Here is a 16,519-nt window from a genome sequence, read left to right on the forward strand (position 1 = left end):
CATCCACTTTTATTATGAAATAAAACTTTGTTTTTTATGATGGAATCGACTGATTGCTCCATTTTCCTCTATTTACTCCGATCAACCTAAACTAGTGCGCATTCTTGCTCACTACTTTAGCATATTCCTCACATAATTAAGCACTTCCCCCGAAATTAAGTCAAGAAACCTTCTTCATGAATACATACAATAATATAAATTGGCTTCTTCTCGTTCTTTCATATATTTTGCCCCTACTTTTTTCTGTATTCAGCAAAAATGTTGTCCAAATTGCCGGCTAGCTTGAGAGCCCGTACATAAGACTATATATCGTTGCGCGTCCGCTTTTTGTCACTTTTATAATTAAAATTGCTCACACATGATTTTCTATACAGATACAGATATGTAGAAGAGCAAAAACAGCGGGGCAAAAAGTAAGAAATAAAACAACTCACGACTCGAGCCAGTCGAGTCATTAGCAGTGGAGGCAAACTAACTCAGCAGAACTGAGAGCACATAGTTCTTTAAATTTATTATAGTGGTGGAAGACAGAACTGGCGTAATAAAAAGCTGCCAAATGCGCAGGAAACGCGCAGAAGAATTCAAATGGAATACAAAACAATAAGGAAAGAGCGAACTGGGATTTCGAGGAGGAAGTAAAGTATGAAGACATACCCGAGTGTTTTTGGGGATGGGTTAAATCCGAACCGAAGAGTATCCACGAGATGCACGACGAAGATGCAGGCACAGGCCACAGATGCCGATAAAGAGGAAGTGCCTCGGAGGCCGTAAATCAGAGATCCAAACCACAAGAGATGATGCTTTGATTCAGTAATGTGTCGGTATAATATTATTATCGTCCATATGTCGGCGAATCCCCTTTCCTTTCCTCTTTTCGGTATGTTTTTCGTACACTTTTGCGGCTGCTCGGGCATTCGGCCCTTTGGCAGGCAAAGTAGGTAGTTTTTACCTCTGGGTTCGAAACAGAGTGTTTTGCGCACTCACAGATACACGGACACTCAGATAAAGATACCCTCACACAGATACTCCGGAGTTGGGGTAGAAAACAAATGCAAACACAAACACAGACGCAACGGAACGAGAATTCTGTACAAAAATGCAGGCGGCACTTGGCTTGTGATATATCCCATATATATACATATGTTTGTATGTGCACATAAAACACGCTGACTGACTGTTTGTTCTCACTGTTCGAGTGAGTTTCTTTGTGGAGTTTCTGGCGCAAACAAGGTCTTGAACAACATTTTAGGTATTCAGCAAAGTTCTCATAAATGCCGGCAGTTTTGCTTTCGAAACACTATGTATTTTCACTCATTATGTATCTCACTTTTGGCACTTGGTCGGTTTGAAGTCCATGTTGCGATGATCATAGATCATCGGATACAAAACTGAATTGCAACTACGCGTTGCGCGCGTTTTTTGTTTGTTTTTGCCTATCTGCAATTTAAAACTCCCGGAACCGTTCCGATCCGAAAGTACTGTTCATTTGCGTGGACCGCTCGCGAGTTACTGAGTCGCTCGCTCACAGCGCAGATACATTTTGCTGCCGCCGACTTCGCCGCAGATAAATTCGCCGCCCCGACGCGTCAAGCAAGTTTGCGGCGACTTTGGTGGCAACATGTTGCCGCAACATTTTGAAATCCGTCCCAGGATTATGGAAATTATTGTTACCAGAAAAATTTTGAATTATGTACAAAATATATATATTTATGAAAATTTCACTCTAGCGTATAATAAAATTAAAAACTAGCGACAAGTTCTCAATGATTTTTATTGGGCAATAACCGAGCTGTGCTTACAACGCTATGTGGTAGAAATCCGCCAAAAATCAAGGAAATAGTTGGATAAGTGCCAGCAGCTACATTTAAACCGAGTGTGTGTGTGTGTTTCAACGTGGCTTTGTTTGTTCATATGTGGGTGCTAACTCAGTGGTTGGCACGGCAAGAATTTCGCAAATTAACAAAGAGGAAAAAACACAGCAACAGGAAAATCCATAGGAAAACAGCAATATCGAACGCCACTTTCCCAGGACAGAGCAAAGGTCTTTGACATTGCCTTTATAGCGAGGTGTTAAAGGCAATAAGAATGTTGGTAAGAATGTTTTTAGCATGGATATAAAGAAAGGGGCAACGGATGCTGATGAGCTCAACATCAAAACGCAACTAGCAAATCACAAGTTTTCATTTGGAATTCATTTATTTGGAAATACTTTATTCACACGGAAGAATTTTACAGATTATACCTGGTTCATCCACCCTACCCAAAGAAACGCACAATGAATTAGTGTCATCTCGACCACTAAAATCCCATATATTGCCCGTTTTTGCATAATCCGCACCACACCCTCAACTCTACACTTCAACTTATTAATGATCTTCAACTATCAACTCGTCTATGATCGCAACAAATTAATCAAGTCCACGCATAAAAGTGCTTATGCAAGTTACCCTCCGAAATATATATGTATTTGTATGTCTCTATATATTTTTTCGAAAACTGATTAATCTACCTTGGCTGGGCGGCAATTTTTTAAGAGACGATATTTCGGTCTAGCCGCGGGCGGTGACAGCATGAAATGCGAAAATGTAAAATACAGAAACTTGGCCGAGGGAAAATACACGAAAAGTAATACATAATTTGATTTGACAAATGATGGATGCCAGCAAAAGGGGAAAAAAACAGCAGCAAATCAAGAAGACGCCAGCGAAGAATCTCCCCGAGCGAAGCTTATACTGCCCAAACCGTAATCAAATTTATGTAAATTTCATAACAAGCCCAATTATTTATAATGCCCTGTAAAACATTGCACAAAAACATTTCCTGGTCGTCTCTGAAACTTCAGACCTTAAGCACATTAATTTCCTCTCGCGCTGGACGTGAATAAAATGCGTAAAATTCGATTCAAGCCAAAAAAGAGAGACTAAGCCAGAGGGTTTTACCTCAATGATCGCTGCACAGAAAGGGAAATCTCAGTAAAACATTTATGTATTTTCGGCCATTTGTCAAAGTTGTGTCAGATGCGAGGCAAATTGACTGAAGATCGGTCTATCGGGCTCAGAAGAATTTATTTTGCGTCACTATGGATGTTAAAGGAATATTGGGAAAAAAATTTCCAGATCAGTGTAGACTTTTAGAGAGAACACCAAATTCGTTTCGCAACACAGACAAAATGTTTAGTACCGATCTCCTATGTAAACTTATTAGCTTAAACGACCTGTCTGTTAAATTTATGGCATTTTCTTCTCGCAGTTCAAGTCTCTCATTTCCGCCCTTTCCCCCTCGCTCTCACTCTCTCTATCTCTTTCTCTCCCTGTCTCTTTTAATGGCTTCAACTTCCCTCACTTTCGATAGTTTTTATCACCGTCGCTCCCCCACAACTATCGTACTTGCTGTCCAGTAAGGCGGCGGGTTGTTAAGAAACTTGAAGGGCTTTGCATAATAATATTGACATCATCAAAGCGGTTTATGTGGACCTTTGGCCAAACTCCGGACAGACCTCCGCCCGAAGCTCTGTCACAGAGTCCCCAGATGTTTGCCTGATTTATGGTCGTGCTACTTACGTTGCAATATAAAATACATATATGTGGAGCTGCGCTTCACGAGCGATCAGCTGTGGGTAAAAGGCGGTTTGGACAATTTGCTTACCTGAAACGAGAAGAGCGGTGGAAAAAATGTTGAGAAAGATTTGTTTTTTAGGGGAGTTGGCCATTCCGGATGCTAGAAAAGTATCTTCGGGATCGCAAATTCGCGATAATCTATCTGGGTCACTCAAGCGTTTGAGAGATTACGTTTTAAACGTAATTAATAAGTGGAGTGCGGATTTTGTGGTAGATGGTGATATTCCCAAACTCTGGCATTTCCCATTAAATCTGCATATCTGCATCTCGCTCGCTGCGCGTTTGATCCACTTTTCAGGCTTTTTGGTCTGGCCGAAAGCCGAATGTCGCCTCTTTCGTGGCCTTTGGTGCGCACAATTTATGCATTGTTGGCCAGGCCAAGAGCCACTGAGCCGTGAACAGCACACCAGCAGGAATCGAAACAGAAACAGAAGTAGAAGCCAGAAGCTTTCACAAATCGCAAACAGACGACGACGATGAAAACAGTTAAAAAGTTGCGAGTTCATTGTTGCATGCACCGGACCCAATGGAGAGGCCACTGCAGTAGCAGCGGCGAATGCAACACAAGGAGCAGCTAGCAGCGAGCAGCAGCCACCGTTTACCCACTCAACTGCCTAGAAAGGGGGATTCTCCTCCGGATTCCCCTGCTCATCCGACATTGGTTGTTCTACTGAACCGCCGCATGAACTTTGCGTTCGTTATGAGCTGGAGCGGCGGTCGCAACTTCGAAGTGCAGCGAATGCGAATCGAGATGGGTGCGTGACACGATGATCATTCCAAATGTAAATATTCCAAGACCCGGACTCACATTTAATGTCTTTAAATGGACAAAACTAAAAGCAGCTTGGATATTATTTTTTAAGATACATATAGAGATCGATTGGTCTCTTAAAAGCCGAATGTCATACCCAAACCAATCGAGCTGCCTTTTTAAATACATAACACAGTCTCTCAGCTTCATCAGTTCAGCGGAGTTCGTCGTTTGTCTTGCCGAAGCGCGGAGATACAGTTAGAATAATGGTGATTGATAAATATTGTCTATGCACGACTTTCAGCATTTAATTGAAGTTTGAAGCGCAAGGTCCCGTGCTGCTGCCTGAGGTCCCCTTGCCACCGTTGCACCCATTTACCCATTTTCCCCGTTGCAACCCCATTGAGGTGGAAGCCTAATTGATGGCAGCATTTGCAGTTTTGTCTGCTTTTGTCTCCCTGCCATGAATTCGCTTTGGGTTCAACCGCAATACAGATGCTTTCTCCACCCACACAGCCACTGAAAGTTATAGACTAGCAGAGAAGAAATGCCGCCCACTTGCAGGAGAGCGGCAGGAAACCCCTAGCATCTGCCACCAATTTCGATGTCTATGATAATTGTCGAGATTTTTATGCTCGATTTTTATGAACCCCAGGAAAGCTGTTTTTTGTTCGCAATTTAACGTAATGACTAATGTTTCTCACAAGCCACTCTCTCGATTCTCGGTTCGCTTTCTTCTGGCCGAAGCCTCCTCGCATGCGGACAATATAACTTAAATTTTCACTCATGATAACCAGAAAAGTGAATTGCCTCGGTATGCCCACTTGGCAGTTGGAAAATGAAAACATAGGCGAGATCACAAGGATATTGAAAATCCATTATAAGGCGAATTAAAGATACTCTTGAATCAAAGATAGATAGAAAGATAGTAGAAGTAAAGTATTGCTCATTGGTTTTAAGGATTTGCCAACTCGCAATTAAAGTATGTGATTTGTTTATATCAGAATTATAAAAAAAATTACTTAAATTTTCACTACATCTATTCCTTTGGGCACATACCCACAAAAAGTGCCTGCATTAAAGTATTCCCACAGATTTACGGACTCACTTTCCCCCTTCAAAAGATTGCAGGCCACTTCTGCCAAGTGTTCAGCTCCTTTTCAGAGCATCGCAATGGATCTTGGGGCAGCTGAGACTTTTCCGGTATTCCACTCGACAGCAACTTTCATGTTCTCGGCAGATGCGCGGCAAATGATAACACAAAATGCGTTTTCCATTTCGAGGCATAATTTCGTGGCGCGGGCAAAACCATTTTCCGCATTTTCTCGGCCAATTTTCGTTGCCTCTGCGTGCTGTTCACAACTTGGCGGCGAAAGGAACGAGCGATGGAAAGAAGTGCGGGGAGCAAAAAGAAAGAATCGAAGCAGTCAACTCCTGTTCAGCAGCAAACAAACAGCAAAGAGGCGGGAAAAACAATATTGTATTTTGGGGAAGGGGAAAGGTATGAGGACCCCGGGCTCCAGAAGTCTGCTGGAGCAATAAAAATAATAATCGAACTGCAGCCGCATTGCGTTGGCCGCAAAGTTATTGCCCATTGGCTCTGATCGATTGGGCCAACAAGGTGGGCAAGAGGGGCGATTTCAGCCAAGAGAAATGAGAGAAAACAACAACTGCCGTTGGGTAGCGATGGTAATTTGATAATTGGCAAAGCTTTCTGCTCGAGAGTTGCATAACATAGGGTTAAGAGTGGACCAGTTCAAATTACTAAAGCAGAGTGGATTGCTAAAGTCTAAAGTTTAATCATTAATCAAAGATCCATTCTTGCACTGAAGTTTGGGTAAGTTTAAAGCTATGGCTTGGCCGGAATTAAGACATCTCCAAGGAAACTTCTTCTTGCGAACCGCAGCGATCCCTAAACCTATTTCGAGTTGACCCCAATTTCCAGACCTCTAATGGTTATTACGGTTAACCAGAGATTACCCAACCGACTAACATTTGCCACTTCATTGCCCTGCCACTTTCCGCCGAACGAGGAACGCCAAACCATAATCGGAGTTGGCCAAATCAATGCTCCCCATTTACCTTCGATGGGTAGAAGGCTCCTCCCCAACGATTATTACCCAATCCTAATCATATACATAAAACCGCTCAGTCTTGTGAACTCCTGAACCGGAATGTCTCACTAAGTCTACGAGAGTGGGATCTCTGGATCTGGGGTATATGAAAATCTCATTCGCACGCCAAATTGATTTCAATCAGCGAACAATAAAGCAATTTCCTTAGAATTTCACACTTCAATTCACCGACTGACTGACTGACTGACTGGCTTGACCCAGTGCTCCACAATCGGTTGGCAATCTGGCAAACAATATGAATGGATAGATATACGGCTGGCCAAATCCCCCAAATCAGCCGCGAAGTTTGTGCACTTCTTTGGCACCCATGCAGCTGACAATGAGTTGGGGGAAATCAAGGGGAGTAGGGGGTGAGCAGCTGCGCCTGCGCACTCTTCTAGTATTGGACGTTGGACGACGCCCACCGGTGGCCTGGGCGATGATTTATGAGGCGGCTCCTCCATTTGCGGCTAAAGCTCACCCAAAGAGAAGTGAAAACTCCGCTTCAAGGGTGTGAAAAGTGGCAAATGAGTTGCTTGTTGTTTGCGCCAGCACAGAATCTTGGATAATGCAAAACAAAATGCCTGCAAATTGCAGACACGACCGGATCTGGAAGACCTGGCTCTGGAGAAGCCCCACTCCTTCCCCGCCAGCACTCAAGATTAATCGCCAGGGCTTTGAAGTGACGCCAAGTTTGGTGTCAAAAACTGCGGCAAACAAAAAGAGACTCAGGCGAACGAGCGGCGAGTGTTAATGAAGCACAATCTCTCACTGGAAAATAGTTTTATCTAGTTGATACATAGTTTGCTCATTAAAACATATAATATTGGAGCAGACTTCGAATTACCTCTCGTTCTTATTTCCTAATCGACGACCCAGGAAATTCATTCTATTTTAGTCACATAATTTTTGGCAGTGCAGATATCCCAAAGTTTATATGCAGTCTCAGTCGCGGACCCAGTTGGCTTCCCATGTGGGCCCACCCACGCATCTCTCTTCAGCGGCACTTTGCATTAAGCCAAGTCGAGTGTTGAAGTCGACTCTTATTTTATTTGCAGCTGCGGCTGTGATCGGGATACAGCCGAATAACGGCAGATCCCCCCATTATGTTGAGCCACCCACTCAAGCCAGGTGGAGTGGAAAGGATGAAACTCGAGATCATAAAGGAACCGTGGAGGAGATCGCTGCGGAGAGCTGGCAACTTGAACTTGCCCCTGGCTGAGGATGGATGGGGATTGATTACAAGCGGATCACAGCGGATCAGGATAAATGAGGTAAACATCATTAGATTGAGGTGAAAACTGGTCTTCGATCTTTGTTTGCCATAATGACGAATTGCTATTCTTCGTGGTGGCGGAGAGGCACAGGAAGAAACGCTCGAAGATTAGAGTATCATTTGCATAAATCGATCCGATTGTCTTAGAGCCTCGGCGGATTTGCCTTAATGATGAGATAGTCATAGTGGAGAAGAAAGGCAGAGAATCAAAGAAAAAGGCAAAGTCAAATTGCTAGTGACTTGAAAAAGCCTCTTCTGGGAATATTTAAGACTTTCTCTATATTTGATTATGGAGCGTAATTAAAGATATTCGTTTACCTGCGATTAGTTTGTATTTAACTATGCTGTCAATAAAATAAATAAAATCATTTACTTTTAGATGATCAGAATTTCAAAAAGAACTTTCTTGTTTTTCAGCTCGGATTAAATTGACAACATCTCTTTTCGTGCTGACTATTTACAATTATAGCTTGACTCTTCCACTTGCATTTTCCACTCTAAGCTAAAGTCCACATCTGAAATATCCTTAGACCCTGGTAAGCCACTGACCCCCGCTGACGTTTAACGACTATTAACCCACGACAACCCTTAACACTTGGCACCTTTCGCCCACCGAAATCCTCACTCTTCCGCCTTTCGAGACCACCGACCATCGGCTTTGATTTCTCAGAAGCCCCACAACCACCGCTTTGCACATATTTCTACTTAGTGCAACAACTTTAAACGGCAACTTACCAAAGTAAAGCAAAACTCAGATGAGGAAAACTGGGGGAGCAGAAAAAAGGAAAACTTTTACCACAAATCGGATTTCCTGCATCGATTTGTGGTCTTCGCACGCGCCTCGAACTGAAAACAAATGCATAAAGTAGATCATAGAGCAACGACTGCCTTTTAAAAGATCGCATCTCTTCGAAACGAGAGCGACCAGAATCCCAGCTCGATATATAAGAATCAAAGACAACGCACAGCACGAATGCCAGAGATATTTCCCAAGGAAATAGAAGAGATTCTTGTGCTGGCCCCGCTTTTCCAAGAAGCCATCCAAAGCCAGAAGAAGGAAACGTGTGCGAGGCTGACAAGTTTTTCCCTTATTTGCTATTTGTCGGCCGCGCCACAAGCATATGGATGACATCGACGTCAAGTCCAGTTTGCCAGGCCGGAGTGCTCTTAAAGAGTGTGTGGAGAAAGATTGGAAAATCCATCACATATTTGACTGAGAGATGGGGAGGAAAATTCGCTCAGGTTCTGGCATTAAGTTTTACTCAATGGAGGTAAAATAAGTCATGAATGCTATTGAACTTTTCGAAAACCTTAATAGTTAGAAGCCATGATCTCGACTATGCTAGTCGTTCAACATCCATTAAAGTGCGAACTATTAAAGTCAAAAGCTGCCTGTAACTTTATGAGCCCATCTTAACTAGACAGCCCTGTTCTATTCAATGGTTACTGGGTGTGGAGAACAAGTTTCGCCCGAAGTCAACGCCTGATTCCAGCATTCCACCTCCTGACAACGTGCCAAAATAGCCCTGGAGGTTTCTATGGAAGGGCCCAACTCCGAACTAATTGCCTGGCCACGCCTTCAACTTCTTCACAAAATGGGGAAGGGGATCTCATCAAGCGCATATGCATATTCATAGTCATAACGAGATTTGAGGTCTGCCATGTTCACACAATCTTCCTCTTCTGCGCCGACTTGAGACACTCCTCATAACTGCACAATTACCTGATTATTTTAATTAGCCTATAAACAAAATTGAAATAAAAAAGTTGAGCAAGTGCAGGAAAAAATTGAGGTGACAACACATAGGAAATGTCTAAATATACGAACAAAAGCTGGCGATAGCATAAATCACTGGCGAGGGGAAACGTGGAAACTGTAACTGCAAACAAGTTAATGAATGTATCTGGGGGATACATCTGCATGGAGAGAAAGACTCGACAAATAGAGTTGGCCAAAAAGCAAAAGGCGGCTATAAAAAGCGTTAACAAGACAACAACAGCAATTGGCGAACAATAAAATACACTTAGCAGCCCGAAGAAGAAGCGAATAACCACCAAATTGCTGTTAACAATTCTCGGCGAGCCCAGCCAGCAAAGTCAGCAAAGGCAAATACATTTTTCTGTCTGCCAAAAGTGGGTCAGCAAGAAAAGCCTCCCCTTTCCATTTTATAGAAGTCTTCAATGCCAGCCGCAAGCATTTTCATCAGCCAACTCTGCGAACGCAAACTCTTTCTCTCGCGTGTTAGTTAGATTTTAACTACCGTTTAAGAAGTATCGTACGGCTACTCTCAACTCTTCGCAACTGAACTCCACTCCTCTCTGCGTCCATTAATCACCTTCAGTCAGTCCAAAGAGTCAATTCACCACCGAACAGCCTGCCAAATGTGTTCCAGCAACTGCTCAATCTCCGTATCTTTTGGGTGCCTGGAACGGGGCGCACATTTGGCTTTTATCACTCGATCCGCACCAAATAAACTACAAAGCCCCAAACGCGAAAACAGAGGAAAACTTATTTGTGTGCCAGATTTCGGCGCATTTACGGCTTGCGTGAAGAATTCCCGATCGGAGCAGACCGAAGAAAATTCTCTTGCAGCTCTTAATGGGTTGTTGGATGCAAAAACTTGGCGGGACATGAGGAAATAATCCGCACACACTGCGAATAAATCACAGAAGTTGTAAATTCATTTGAAGTGCATTTGATTTGAAACAAGTAAGCCAAATAATATATCTTTTACAAACATAAACATTTTATTTATTCCGGTGCGATATCGATTGAGCTTTTACCAAAATTTAACCATGGTAGATGTGGTGTCCGTAGGTGGGAACAGCGTAGGACTTCAGCACAGGAACATGCTGGACCACTGGGACATGCTTCACCACCGGAACGTGCTGCACCACCGGAACATGTTTCACCACCGGAACAGATTTGACCACGGGCACCACGTGGGCCACAGGAACAACTCCGTAGGAGGGCTCAATGTAGCCAGGAGCAGCAAAAGCCATTGCAACCAGGGCGAAGATAACAGCGATCTAAGGAGATAGTATGGTATAAACAATCCTAAGGGTTAACTATATTATTCCTTGCACTTACAATGCGGAACATTTTGGTATTTGTTTAGTAATTTACAACTTGACTCGGAGATATTGTCACTTGGATGCTTGTAGGACGACTGGTGATGCTGACCAATGGATCAGTTACTTTATATAGCCAAAAATCACTTCAATAGCGACTTCTAAACGGGCAAACGTGTTTGGCCATAATTCTTCTGTTTAATTGAGAGAATGGATTTATCAGTTGACCCAGAGGTGCCACATATAGGTCTTTTTTGTGGACGTGACCTTGGTTCTTGGTGATCATCACAAACGCGTGAAGACGATCGATATAATGAAAATGGTCTTGGAAGTAAACAATAATAAGCACACGGATCTAAAAACAGCAAACAATTGAGGAGTCATTGAATGGGGATTATGTCCAAAGGTTAAGCAATAACGACCGATAACGGGAAGTTCGCCGCTGGAGATGAAACCAAAAAGAATGCGCATTGTTCGAAGAAGCCAAATTTGAGATAATTAAACTGGTTTGGCGCGTGGCGCTGGAACAGAAGTCATTTGGTGGCTATTTTCGGCTGAGGTGCCAACTACTATATATAATGATTCCACGGATGGTCAATCAACAACAGTCGTCCGGCTCACACAAACGTTCGATAACCACAAGTTTAAGTCTTTAACTTACAACAAACTACAAAAATGTTCCGCATTGTAAGTGCAAGAAATTATATAGTAAATCCTTAGGATCTTTTATACAATAATATCTCCTTAGATCGCTGTGATCTTCGCCCTGGTTGCCATGGCTTTTGCTGCTCCTGGCTACATTGAGCCCTCCTACGGAGTGGTTCCTGTGGCCCACGTGGTGCCCGTGGTGAAGTCTGTTCCGGTGGTGAAGCATGTTCCGGTGGTGCAGCACGTTCCGGTGGTGAAGCATGTCCCAGTGGTCCAGCATGTTCCTGTCCTGAAGTCCTACGCCGTTCCCACCTACGGACACCACATCTACCATGGTTAAATGAGCACAACCCCATTATAAATCGACCCGACACTAATAAACTACCAACCAAATCGAACTTTTCTTTACTTTCTGATATCTGGCAGGGATAACCTTTTGGGTCATGCCATCGGGACTGACTTAATTATTATACTTACAATTAAATGAGGTATTTTTTCCGTACATCAAGGAATTAATTCTCGTAAAAATCACGTACCCAACACCCTTTTGTGGCCAGCACTTTCCATTTTATACATTTTACAGCAACTTAACTTGTCCAGTGGTTTCCATGGCTCACTGATTATTTTATGGGACATTTTGTAAAATGTAATTTCACCTCGCTCATTTTGTTATTTGCGAATAGTCACACATAAAGTCGTTAACAAGGCGGCAAGCTTCCAGGGGAAATTTCTTCATTAATCAGCGCAATAAAGTGACGCCTCTAAACTGCAGCTGGATCTTCTCCACACTCCTCACCACCTCGCAGAGATTGCCATTAAAACCCAATCCCAGCTCGTCTTTAATTTGAGCCAATTAAAGTGGCGACAAAGCAAAGCCTTCCAGCCGCCTTTCCCTTTGGCTTTTCCCCCGGTTGCGGTTCGATCTCGTGTCGATGATGAACCTGAATGGATCGTACATGAATTTTTCATTGTTTTTTATTCGGGGCTTTATTCGGGTTATTAAATCGCTGGCTAGAAAAACTCTCAAGCGATTTGGTAAAAAAATAAAAACCATCGAAATAAGCAGACAAAAATGTAAAAATAAATTGTGTTCGAAAGTCAATTTTGTGAACAGGCTTTTTGGGCCTTTTTTGTGGCTGGTTTTGTTTTATCTATTGCCAAAAGATTTATTGTTAGCGTTTTCTTCTTAATTTTCCCCACATTTCATTTCGGTTTCGGCTTTCAGTTTCAGCTCTGTTTTTCAGCCTGCTGCTACCATTCAGGTTCCACTTCCTTCCCAGTTTGAAGTAAATTTCTCGGCCAGAGTTTGGCAATTTTATTACTCTATTAGGGGGAAAAATAGTAATTTGCTGCTCGATTATGACGAAATCATTTGATCCGCTTCACATGTGACGTCGTCTTTTTGTTGGGCCTGTCTGTTCCCTCCTTTTGTGAGGTTTCTTTTTTGTCTGTGGTAATGACTTCATCGTCGCCCAGCTCCCAGATAGGCACCCAATCCTATCCTATCCGCAGCAGCTCATTTGATAAATTATCCAACAGTTTGTAATAATTTTCGTGGCCGCTCAGGGGGAGTTGCCTTCGATGCTTTTGTTTTCATTTTGTTAATTATCCGCTATAATTGTTAATTTAAATCATGAAGGAAAGTGAAACTCAATTGAACTTGAGAGACCCCTCCTGTCCATCTCAGTCTCGTGTGTTATTCTCTTGTGGAATTGGGCGTGTTTCGGATCGATGAAGCAGAGAAAGGTTTTTCGATCGGATTGGATTTGAAGTTAGATCCGCCGTAGCCAAATACAGTTTTAGCCGCATTAACAAATTGTTTGTTTCAATGTTTCGATAATGGTGTAATCCAGTTGCAAATAGCAAAGCCCTCGTTAATGCAATTTCAAACACTCGTAACTGCTTTTAGTACCTCGCGACCTTTAATCAACACCTCAACTGCTAAATGACTGCACGTGACTGCACATTACAATTGAGTTAGGCCCAAGTTCAACTAAACTACGCCAAATAAAATGGAAAGTTTATTTAGAGGTTCATTTAACGCGAAAGTTGAACTATAACCGAACCGAACTGGGCAGCAGTCGTAACTGAATTTTAAGTGGTCTTGCACTAACTACTCTCCTCCGAGTGGGCTAATTCGGTGGTAAATGTTTTATTGCCGCCCAGCAACTGCAGCTGGCCACTTGGGCCGCATCCAAGTCGGACTCGGAGTCCAGACCGAAGCTGGAGCTGGAGCTGGAGCTGCAGCTAACTTATTGGGCGAAAGGTTACAGTCAGCAATTGTTATGCAAATCTGGCGGAGGGAGATTGCCGCGAACACAATGGACACCCATTCGATAGAATCGGACAAGCGGCCAGCCAGGCCAGCGGACCAAATCGCAATTCGAAAATCCCCAATCCGAATCCTATCCAGGCGAAGCATTCAAACATGAAATTATGACTGCCATAAAGTGGAGCACTTCCTCGACTCCCGCACACAAATCGGAGTTGTCAATGCGATTATATGGTCGCAGCGCTTAGCTAATCGCGCGGCCAGACTCCAAATTGCACCACCTTCACTTTTCCTGCGGCTTTTCCAGGGAAGCCACGGAAACCAGGGAAAACAAACTCATTTTCCCGCTTTATCATGCTGCCTGCCGATGCTGCTGCTGCTGCTTGTCTTGACCATTTTAGGAGGCCCAAGTTTTTCGGAAAACAAAGACATCCTGTCGTTTCAGGCGACAGGGAACATGAGTGCTTACACCTCGGTTGACCAGAACAGCGAATGCCTAAAACAATGTGTTTGTCCACTGGTTAGTCCATCAGTCCAAGTGCTTGTTAAGCAGTTGATCGTCGATTACCATAGGATTTAAACACCTTAGTGGAGAAGGTACATTGTGGTTGTCAGGAATTTTGTATTGCAGTGTTGAAAAATTCAAGTAATTAACTTTGGAGAAACTGAAGTTTGGGATATCCCGTTGAAAGTGGCTCTCTTGTAAGTCCTTCCGAAACTTTTTCCCACATAATACAAATAAATTTCAAGCATCGGGAAAATATATAAGGAGATTGCAGCCAGCACCTTGGGGAACCAGCATAGATCTCAGCTCGTTATGGCCACCAACATTGTCCGGCAGCTGACAAATTTTTGGATTTTGCTTCACGGCGATCATCTCTCAATCTCAATTTTGGACCCAATCTCGATCGCCATCTTCCCCGGCTGCCACTCCATTTGGTCTGTGGCCAGTAGCTGTGGGGCTTGATTGCGTCGATCGGTTTGTGGAATTGGAATTGGAAGTGGAACTCTAGTTAACAGTTGGGACCTGGACACCGAATGCGTGTCTCCGCCCCCGGGAACTGCAGAAGCAACAACTGCAGCCGCAAACAATTGACAGAGACAAACGCCTAACAACTTATTGGAAATATGTTTAACCATTTTGGGCAATTGACATTTGCTGCCTAGTTCGAAAAGCTCCATCTGCGAGACTCTCTTTCTGCCATCGACAGCGTGACAAAACAATTGTCGTAAATCAGGGGCAGGCAGCCGGAGTTTAAGCCAGCAAAGCTTTTGTCTTGAGCATTTTTCGGCTAACTGCCCACAATGCAATCTTAAGTTTTACAGAGTTTCGTCTGGCCTGCTGGCTTTGTTTACTTTCATTTGGCTCGTGGCCTGCTGCGCTTTTTCTTCGATTTTTGGCGAGAAGGAAGAGCGAATGTGTACAAGGAATTCCATTGAAAAAAGCTTAAAAGGAATTTTCAATTAGCCAAAAAATAGAAAATGATTCCTGATTGGGTCAAGAAAGTGGGCAAAGTGGCAAAGGCATTGTGTTTAAAATTATGTAAGCAAAGAGGAAGTTATAAGGCAGGTCGGGGTATAGAATACCAAACTCTCTGAAGAGCATAGATTTTCTACTATAAAATTTGCCATTAATTCGATAATTTCCTATTTGCACCGATTAACTTCTGTCACGGTCAAAGCTCAACTGCATCCGACACAAATCAAAGCCATAGGCGGAGACCAAAGCCACAGACACTCTTCCGTCTTAGATTTGCCGCACTCACACACAATTACATAATATGGGGAGCCAAGAGCCGTGTTCATAGACAATATTGTTCAGATAAAAATCCCCCTAAATCAAAGAAATTCGAAAAAAAAGAAAACCGAAAAGTGCAGAAACAAATCTGTGGGCAATTCAGAGACTTTGAATTCAGTCTCGATTGAAGGTGTTACAAACGTCCGAATGCCAATTATCAAGCAGGGGTTCGAGGAGGTTATCTCGAGACCCCTTCCTCTCCCTCGCAGCAGTTTTCACTTTCAGTCCAATAAATTTTCGTAACAAAATAGGAAAAAAAAAAAAGAAGAAAAAGAGCGAAGAAAACAAGGGAACATTGTTGTCCGATTTTCGAGGGGAAGCCAATGGACAGACGGACTGAGGCGATTCAAGCAATTGGCGGGGGCAATGAGAATGACTGACGGATTTGGTATTTTCTCGCTGTTTGAGACACAAAACTAGTTGCACAATTTCGAGACGCACTAACGGAAGCCGCTGGATATGGAAAACTCAAAGAAAAGGGGCAAAAAACACAAGTCATTGGGGCGAATATGAAAAACAATATAACAAAATGCGTAAAATTGCCTTTTTTTCGAGCTGTACGATTTGTTACACTTTTACCTCACGAAATTGTAATAGTCTTGATAATAACCACTATTGGCAGTTTAAAGTGAAATTTCTAAATATTCAAAGATTTTAGCTAAAAATAACTAAACGTTGCACAAAATTAGGCAATGCAATTTGAAAATATTTCTGCGACCCTCAAAGTATGCAACATGAAAGATTTCAAATAAAAACGGCTGCTTACCGAGTGTACTGATAGATGGCGCTGCAATTCCGCGTTGCCAAACAAAGTCAGCTCTGTGATTGTCGGCGAACTCTCCAATTTATTCTCCATTTCGCGTAGCCAACGCCGCAACTCCTTGGGATCCTCACAAAGACCCTCCGGGCGTTGGGTCTCATCGAGCATCTAATCAAAAAGGTGGATTCATTAATTAACAAAGGCTTAGAAA

At 43.0% G+C, this 16,519-nt stretch overlaps 4 protein-coding genes across 5 annotated transcripts in view; 2 read left to right on the forward strand and 2 right to left on the reverse strand.

The window, feature by feature from the left end:
* Nucleotides 1-16,519, reverse strand: part of LOC117140729 — a 110,995-nt gene that overhangs the window by 54,992 nt on the left and 39,484 nt on the right. For both annotated transcript variants that reach the window (XM_033303801.1, XM_033303800.1), the window contains exon 5: nt 16,315-16,476. In XM_033303801.1, the coding sequence (XP_033159692.1) occupies nt 16,315-16,476 (162 nt within the window). The remainder of the gene's footprint in view (nt 1-16,314; nt 16,477-16,519) is intronic.
* The window catches only part of LOC117140733, a 29,509-nt gene continuing 22,944 nt past the window's right edge, over nt 9,955-16,519 (forward strand). The window contains exon 1 of the mRNA XM_033303811.1: nt 9,955-10,468. The gene's annotated coding sequence lies outside the window, so the exon portion shown is untranslated. The remainder of the gene's footprint in view (nt 10,469-16,519) is intronic.
* Nucleotides 10,495-10,931, reverse strand: LOC117140735. The gene is made up of 2 exons (XM_033303813.1): nt 10,850-10,931; nt 10,495-10,788 (listed from the first exon to the last, which is right to left on the reverse strand). The coding sequence occupies exons 1-2, from the start codon at nt 10,859-10,861 to the stop codon at nt 10,549-10,551; spliced, it is 252 nt and encodes an 83-aa protein (XP_033159704.1). The 5' UTR covers nt 10,862-10,931; the 3' UTR covers nt 10,495-10,548.
* LOC117140736 lies at nt 10,915-11,876 on the forward strand. Its single transcript, XM_033303814.1, has 2 exons — nt 10,915-11,517; nt 11,579-11,876. The coding sequence occupies exons 1-2, from the start codon at nt 11,506-11,508 to the stop codon at nt 11,816-11,818; spliced, it is 252 nt and encodes an 83-aa protein (XP_033159705.1). The 5' UTR covers nt 10,915-11,505; the 3' UTR covers nt 11,819-11,876.

Source organism: Drosophila mauritiana, chromosome 3L (assembly GCF_004382145.1).
Source record: "Drosophila mauritiana strain mau12 chromosome 3L, ASM438214v1, whole genome shotgun sequence".
Taxonomy (NCBI): Eukaryota; Metazoa; Arthropoda; class Insecta; order Diptera; family Drosophilidae; genus Drosophila; species Drosophila mauritiana.